At 40.5% G+C, this 8,932-nt stretch overlaps 1 protein-coding gene across 6 annotated transcripts in view; it reads left to right on the forward strand.

The window, feature by feature from the left end:
• The window catches only part of CTNND2 (catenin delta 2), a 646,153-nt gene extending 642,228 nt beyond the window's left edge, over window positions 1-3,925 (forward strand). For all 6 annotated transcript variants that reach the window (XM_039714844.1, XM_039714847.1, XM_039714842.1 and 3 more), the window contains 2 exons: window positions 163-236; window positions 1,568-3,925. In XM_039714844.1, the coding sequence (XP_039570778.1) occupies window positions 163-236; window positions 1,568-1,828 (335 nt within the window). In that variant the 3' untranslated portion in view covers window positions 1,829-3,925. The remainder of the gene's footprint in view (window positions 1-162; window positions 237-1,567) is intronic.
• Window positions 3,926-8,932: the final 5,007 nt, after the last annotated feature.

An 8,932-nucleotide genomic window follows, 5' to 3' on the forward strand; every position in this document is an offset into this window, starting at 1 on the left:
ACCAAAGCAAAGATGATGACCGTTCAGTGGGCAGAAAAGCCTGCAGATGCTTTTAAAGACTTTGGTGTGTGGGAAACAGGCTTTGTATGATGTATTTAATGAAGAATTCACTTTGAGACCAAAGAGGTATGTTTGGTAAATTGGCTTTTTCTCTCTCTGCAGCTCAGAACACTGGAATCTCAACTTTGTACAGGAATTCATATGGTGCGCCTGCTGAAGATATCAAACATAACCAGGTAAGTACAGAGACTAAAATGTTACTGTTCCAGATGGCAAAAGACTGGAGGACATTCTATATGGAAATGGAAAAAAAATACCAGAAATTTAAAACATCACAAATAAACAGATTGCTCCATGTAAAATTTTACTCCTATGTCCAAATCAAACACCTGTGTTCAAATATGGGAAATGAAGTGAGGTCCTGAAAGTCAGTTCCACCTTGATAACAGTTCTGGAAATAGAAGCTAGAAACTAGAGTAGTTACACTCCTTTGTGCAGTTGTAATATCAGGCCAAAACTTCTAAGATCACTTGTGGAGCTGCTAAAAGTAGTGAACTTAGGTAACCTTTCTCAATCCCTGCATAGAGTCCAATACAGATATTTGTTTTGAACAAATATCATGGAGTTTGGGCCACAGCAAACTGTTCCTGCCATCTTGAGGAAACATTACTAACATGTGCAGAGCTGCAGGATCCACAAAGTTCTCACATCGGTGTCTGAGCATCAGTATTCCCAGTGATAACCATCTGAGGAATGACAGGCTACATCATTCTGCAGTCACAAAGTCTGCCCAAACTTACAGAGGTGGCCTGAAGCAGAAGATAGTCCTCTAGGATAGTCAGCATGTGTTTATACATGTCAGATTTCAATAAAGTCCCAACTATAAAATCAGAGATTCGCTAGGGATGTCTGGAAAAAAAGTGTGGCAACCTTAGGTTAGAGGACCGTCTGAGATCTATTTTTCTGCTTCTCAGAAGCATTCCAGCCACAAGGTACCAACAACACAACATTGTCAATAGGAAGTGTTGAGGAGGTGTTAAGAAGATGCTTCTGCTTAACAGTAGTAGAAAAACCCATTTCAGGGCACTTTTCTCATGTCAGTGCCCTGAACACTGTAAATGTTTTTTAAGGATATGGTGTCACCTCTTCCCCTAAATCTCACTTGAGTCAAAGGCAGCTGCAAATTAATTACATTCAAATTCTTCAAGGCTGAGTTTTGGCCATCAATATTTGCATTATACAGCTCAAATTTACACACAGAATGTAGTTACAAAATGAAGTATCAGCTATGCTGCATGAACTACTTTGACATAAACCAGTATCTTTTGCAGCAATAATATCAAATAATAAATATATTTTATAATAACAATGCTATTAAATAAATGTAAAGAAATAAAATGAATGCAGAACTGTGAAATTAATTCACTATTAAAGCAGTGCTTTGAGCAGAAGTTAAGATAATGCACAACTTTGTATTTTTAGCATGAGAAACATGAGATTTACTCCTTCCATCCTGTTGCTTACAACTAGTTGTATCTAACAAGCTGTGGGTGTTGGTGTCTTTCAGGTTTCAACACAGCCAGTTCCACAGGAGCCCAGCAGAAAAGATTATGAACCATATCAGTCATTTCAGAATTCAACAAGAAACTATGACGAGTCCTTCTTTGAGGACCAAGTGCATCATCGTCCACCTGCAAGCGAATACAACATGCACCTGGGACTAAAGTCAACTGGCAACTATGTCGACTTCTACTCAGCTGCTCGTCCCTATAGTGAACTTAACTATGAAACAAGCCACTATCCAGCCTCTCCCGACTCCTGGGTTTGAGACTTGGGCAGATACAAAAGCTCCAGGAACTGTGCATGTGCATGCATACCACGAGACATTTTTTTTCCTGCAAATTTAGTTTGTTAAAGCCTGTTCCATAGGAAGGCACAGATAACCAGTATGGAAAAAATTAAGAGATTTTTTTAGAAGGCTAAAAGATATGAAAGCTAAACCTGGGAGTAATTAGAAAGAAATATATATATACTTATATATATTTTACAGTGTGGGGCAACTTTACTGTTGGCCTGTAGAGTCTAAAGTTCAGTGCTGTATATTGAACGTGGCTGAAGGAAGGAGGAAGAACATGACAGTGGATCTGGGTCAAGAGTTAAGCACAAGTTACTGAGCAGCGTACATACTTTATGGGGAACAGCTTCTCACACCTTGTTTAATATCCTCATTCATTGTGAATCTAGGCTTCAAGTTGCATTTGGGGTTTCCTCTGTACAGCAAGATGTTTCTTGCCTTTTGTTAATGCATTGTTGTAAAGTATTTGATGTACATTACAGATAAAAAAGAAAAGGTGCATTGTGTATATTACACCAATGCCACAGTGTTTCTTCATCTATGGTTCTAAATATTGCTTCAATTTCAAATTTTGAAAGATGTATGAATTTCCAGTTTTTTGTTTTCTTTTCCCCGGTGCGTTTTAACAAAAAAAAAATCAAAAAAATCAAAAAAACAAAAAGGAATATTTAGCAGTATTGTTTGTTCTGATATGTGACTTTGTTTGTGGCAACTCAAAAAAAAGGCATTCAGCAGTTTCTGACAATTAACATTCATCATTCCACACTCCTTGTCAACAAAGTGCTTTTTCACTGCCTAAAATTTTAGATGTAGATATTTGAAATAGATTTTTTTCATTTATACCAGTTTTCTTTATGATGATACAGTGTTAAAAGAAAATAAATTACAATTGATCTGTCATCCATATTTGCTAAGAATGTCTATTTCCAAGAACCTACCATATAAATACACATTCTTACTCGTGTGTGTCCACGTATGCATAGTATTCCGTGTGCGTGTGTTTGAGCGTGTGTGTTTGTGTGGTGTAAGACTTCTTTTCATCCAGTGTTCTCCTTGTTAAGCTTCAATTTTTGTTTGATTTTCAGTTCTTTTAAACAGTGGAAACTCCAGTATGTGCTTTCTCTTACTCACTTCCGTAACCATCAATAGCAATTCAACATTGCTAGGCCACATGCTCACAAAAGAAGGGGTAGCTGATTTTTTATCACCAACTCCATTGCCCTTAGGTGCCATTTCCTTTAAAATAACATCTTTTGATCTCCTCTTGAGGAAATTTCATTACTCTCCAGCCACCAACCAGTAAGTGCTCAAGGAAGGCAGAGTTTGATCTTGCCATCTCCCTGAGGGAATGAAAAACTAAGACCCATCAAACTTTAATCTGGACTCTCCAAACTCTTTAGACTACAGAAGGGTCCAATTCTTAAACCATTAGGACAATCATTTATTTTAACCCATACCAAAAATAAAACCCAACACTCAGAACACATTCCTCAAATATGATAATAAAGACCATTTCTGTGCATTTAAAGTGAAATTCTAAAAAATGTAAGGGACAGAGAATTCTTTTTTCTTATTTATTTTAAAAGTAAACAACAGCTACACAAGCTAGGAGGCCAGAAGAGCTGGCATAGTCTTCTTAGCTTTTGTAATGCTGGAAGGAAAAAAAAAGAAGCATTTCTTCATTTCTGTAATTCAGGCAACAAACAGTTCAGCATACAGTTTTCAGAGCATAAGACCCACCACTAATGGAGTAGTTGTAAATTGCTTAAATTGCCAATAAGGAATTTGTTTTAGGTTGCAAACATTTCTGTGGTTAGTCACTGTAATAGTTTTAACATCACCTGGCACACTTCTGGCTGTGCGCAGGGGGAGAAGTCTCTCACAAGTCATCACCTGCTCTATAGGATGCAGCCCAAGTAGTTCATGCAGGCGGGTATTGTGACGTAGAATTGGTTTATTGGTAATCTAGAACTATAGTTTAATCTTTTGGGCAGCTTTTCCCAGTGTACGATATGTAACCTTTGCTCTTTGTAGTAAACAAGGGAGAAAAAATAGCATGCAAAAAAATTTTTAAAAAATTTTTAGGTTGGGTGGTCAGGGTGGGCCAGGGCGAGGGCCGCAAAGAGAGGCCATTTTGCAGGAAAAAGGGGGGGGGGGGGGGGCACAGTGGGCCAGATGTATAGTGAGGTAGATTAAAATACTATTCATAGTTTTGGACACAGGTTGTTTATATTTTATTTATTACATTGATTTTAATAAGTGACATTTGCAGTGCTCTTTTGAACAAAGCACATTTTCAGTATAAAAACTTTTTTTTAATAAAGAATGTCACTCGCAACTGGAAGTTCTTCTTGACTGCCTGACAAACAGCAGGTTGGTGCAGCTCTCCAGGCACAGGGTTGCCAACAGGCCGAGGGGATGCATCATTCTGTTTGAAGTTCTTAGGACAGGATATTATTGTAAGCTGGATATATTTCCATTCTTCAAACTACTGAAATGCCCACATTGCCCTCTTTCAGCTCCTCTTAGGAATTACTTGGAGACAAATGTTGACCATTGCTCAAGTGAGAGATTCTGGATTGATGACGTGGCATAAAATACCTTTTGTCTATACTTTGTGTTGGTTTGTTTCCATTTTTCTGTAGTGGCAAGTGCTCCGACTGGTAACGTTCACTCTTGCTGTACTGGGTTTTGAGAAGGTGTTGAATTACCTGGCTCCTTTTCCAGGGGTGGAAATACAACACTGCCGCCATACTGAGCAAGATATATATGATGCATTCTTTTTAATACTGAGGAAAGTATCATTACCTATTGCTGTTCCCTTCATTCTTGTACTAGATCACACACAGAAATAGAGAAGAAACAAAACTGTTCAAAAAAATGTATAAAATGCAATTGATGTACTGTAAAATGTCGATTTTTTTTTTTTAACAAGCTTCCTATTAGAATCTTGTTCAGCTGTGTAGAGCTCTATAAATCTCACTGTTTTATTAAATGCTGTTTATGGTCTGGAAGGAATGGTTAACCTATCTCAAGATTTAACAAATTTGCACTAACATGAGCAATATTGATTTGAAAAAAAAATATGAATTCAATATTTGAAAGATAAACTATGATTTTAAAGGTATATTAACACTGAAAGTACATTTTGACAAATAACATATTTAAGCCCAAAATATAAATGGTTATGTCAGATAACACAAAAGAACTATAACAATATAGATTGAGAAAAAAAAGTGTTTCACTGTACATGTTGCTGACATGTACAAAGACAAACTCATATTGACGTATTTTCTATTAATAAATCCTACTGTATTGTGGAGAATCGCTGGTCATAGTGCAGTATGTTTAAACTCAGAGGTTGACTCCATAGAAGCTGCCCAGCTTCACAAAGCAAAGAGATCCTTGTGATTTAAGTATTTTAAATATTAATCGGATACCTAACTTTCCGCTCTGAAGTCAGTCACTGCCCCCCACCCCCTCCACAAGGTTGATGAGCACAACCTGCTCTACATCAACCAGCCAAGGGGAAAGGTATTTTTGAGAGCACCCAGCTCACCCCTAATTATGTCAGCGAGGGCTCAGCTGCCACCACTAGAGAGAGTTTATCTACACCCCCTAGAAAAAACCTGAAAACCTCAAGGCTGGTGCCACTGGATAGGAGCATGCTGTAAAATATATGATCTTGGCCACAGGTTACATCAACCACAGCCAAGAAACAAAGAGCAAAACATTAATTTACTTGTGCATTGCTGGAAGACCCAGCACACAGTGCATGTAAAGGCTCGGGAATAATTGTTTCCCGGGTTCCATGAGCTTGCAGAAGTGTCTCGCCAGGAGACTTGCAACTCAAATCAGAAATGCTGACTTTTTTTGTACCTTGGCACAGCACAGGCTGTGCACGCCAGTGCATGACAAGGGAGGCTTTCTCATCTCCTCTGTCACTGTTACTCATCTTCTCCTGCCAGCAGACAGAAAGAGCCCTGAGTTTAGAGTTATTGCTTGTATCGTGAGTGGGAGAGATGGAGACAGCAGTCTGAACCAGGGGGAGGAAACAGAAAGGTCTAAAAATACACTTCAGAGTGTGTGCATGAAGACAGATCCTCACCCATAATTGCTAACGGTGGAACTGACCCAGCAAGAGATGTTATGTAGCAAGATCTTCAAATATTACCTTCAAGTTGATGAACATTTAACAGTAGCAGTGTGATGAACACAAAGCTTTATGCTAGAAAAGTGGGCGGAAGTGACAGAGAGAAGTCACAGGTCACCAGTGGGGACTTCCAGCTTCAGCCAGCAGATGTTGGGCACAGTGTGATGAACACAAAGCTTTAGGCTAGAAAAGTGGGAGGGAGTGACAGAGAAAAGTCACAGGTCACCAGTGGGGACTTCCAGCTTCAGCCAGCAGATGTTGGGCATGTGGGCAGAGACTGCTTACTGCTGTGAAGGAGAGAGGAGAGGGATGACTCTTGAGGAGAAACTTCAGGTCCAAGCCTTTCAGATTCAGTCAAAACAACATTAGCTAAAACAGAGGCCTCTTTTTGCAAACCTGCCCCTTGCCCCACCGTCCTCAGTGGCAGAGTGAGGTTCCCCCTAGCAGACACCTGGTGCACTTGGGGGGCAATCCTATCAAGGGCCCGGCTTGCAAAGGCTCTTTTCCCTCAGCTGGAAAATACCTGGTGCAGGTGTGTGTGTCTGAAAGCTGCTAGGGGCAGGGCTGAGCTTGTCAAGCAGCTGCAGCCACTTTCAGTTTGAAGTCCAGCATTTTCCCTGGAGGACAGATGGGCACCAACATCTGCCAAAGAGCTGTGCAATCCTGGCTCTTTCCCAGGGACTGAACAGTTTCTAAACAGTGGCCTAAAGCCAGTTTCAGACATTTAGGCTGAAAGGGAGAGATTTGAGTTTCATCCCTAGGCAAGGGGGCTGAAGCCTGTGGTTGATACCTGTCAGGAGAGGGGCAACCCCAACTTCCAGGCTGTTCTGAAACACAAGAAGGTGAGAAGAGAAGAGAAGAGAAGAGAAGAGAAGAGAAGAGAAGAGAAGAGAAGAGAAGAGAAGAGAAGAGAAGAGAAGAGAAGAGAAGAGAAGAGAAGAGAAGAGAAGAGAAGAGAAGAGAAGAGAAGAGAAGAGAAGAGAAGAGAAGAGAAGAGAAGAGAAGAGAAGAGAAGAGAAGAGAAGAGAAGAGAAGAGAAGAGAAGAGAAGAGAAGAGAAGAGAAGAGAAGAGAAGAGAAGAGAAGAGAAGAGAAGAGAAGAGAAGAGAAGAGAAGAGAAGAGAAGAGAAGAGAAGAGAAGAGAAGAGAAGAGAAGAGAAGAGAAGAGAAGAGAAGAGAAGAGAAGAGAAGAGAGAAAGAAGAGAGAAGAGAGAAGAAGAAAGACAAGAGAAAAGATAAGAGAGAAAGAAGAGAGAAAGGAGAAAGAGAGAGAAGAGCTGTACTGGCTATCACGCACCTTTTGACAACCTGTGTTTGGAGCACTTGCTTCTAACTCACACTCTGTTCTTCTGAGGGCCAAACAAAACAGCTCCACATAACACAAACATTTCTACTTCTTCCTTCCCACAGCTCCCCCTGGGTTTTGCACTATCTCAACTGGGACACATCAGTCAAAAGAGCAGCACACCACAGCCCTCTGCAAGTCAAGAAGGCAGGTGCATGCGTACTGGTGCTAGTCAGGTGCACTGATCTAGCAGGACACCATGCCAATTCTTAAACTTAATTCTCAATCAAATTTGCTGTAGTATTTTTTATGCAATTTCAAAAGCAGTTTCCTTCCTCTGTGAGCATCGGTACAGCTTTGCCAGAAGAAAGCACATGCTAACCTCTTGTAACTTATAAATGTTTCACTTACACTCAATTTCAGTGCCCATGAAAGTCCCTGGAAATATTTCCATCAGCTTCAACAGGCCCAAGTGAGAACAGGTGAAGAATTGGTACAACCTTCTCAAAGGTGTACCTCCTCATCAAGGTCACTCTTGCCAGCTACCAAAGGGTGCAACCTTCTAATAGCTAACAGGAGGAAAAAGTTATTTGCTAGTACCCATCTGTCAAAATTTACTCTAGAGCCTTTGCCTTTCTGCACTTTTACTTTCACTGCTTTCAGAGAGTGACAGAAATAAAAAGTACTCACAGTGACTGATAGTTGCAGTTAATTTCAGTAGCTGGATGAATAGTTTCACATGCTGAAGTACCTTTACTTTTCCAATCAGGTAAAGTCTGAAACTTGCCACTAAACCTAGGAAAGCAAAATGGCAGTGGTTTGCTGATTCATTTTTCTTTTCACAAACATAATTAAAATAATAACTCAGGCTATGTGGGCTGATTTTTACAAAATTTATTTATTTTACATTAATGTTACATAGGCAGAAAATGTTGATGACTAAACATCAAGAGAGTAACTTGTTTAAAAACATCCAGTCTGAAGAGAAAATCTGTGGCATGGAATTCAGGCTCCTCTGTGCAGACACTGTCAATTATTACCTCTGTCATCAAGGTCTGGGAGAGAGAAAAAAAGCCTCTACCACCATTTGAAGCCAAACATCTTTAGCAAATATAAGTCCATTTTGAAAAAGACTTCTACTCTTTCAGAAAAACAGCACCAAAAACAAACAAAAAAAACACTACCCCAAAACCTCTCAACCTTTTCCTTAAGCTACCTTGGGTTTGAGTTTTTTATTGGTGTGTCAGGAAAGGAGGAGAATTTGCACTATATGCAATATTTGAACAATATGTTGTGTTGCTTTTGTTTCTGCCTAAGGTCTGTGGATGTGGGCAAGAGCACCACCCACTGTAGTGCTGGAGCAGCATTAAGCAAATCAAAATATGCCAAATAGCAGCTGCACTGCCAAATGTGACAGCCACCACTTCCAATACCCTGGCTAGCACTGCAGGCTTGTTATCATGGGGAAGAAACAAGAGTGTGCTGGCCTCCTGTTTCAGAGGCGCGGCAGCGGGCAGCCGAGCGAAAGGGGCGAGCTGCGCGGAAGGCGCTGGCAGCAGACGGGCTGCCCGTGGGCTGACCCTGCCACAGGGCTCGTGGGACAAGCTGGGCCAGCGTGTGGGGCAGCCCACAGCCTGGGG

Source organism: Passer montanus, unplaced genomic scaffold (assembly GCF_014805655.1).
Source record: "Passer montanus isolate IOZ18808 unplaced genomic scaffold, ASM1480565v1 scaffold31, whole genome shotgun sequence".
In the NCBI taxonomy this organism is placed as follows: domain Eukaryota; kingdom Metazoa; phylum Chordata; class Aves; order Passeriformes; family Passeridae; genus Passer; species Passer montanus.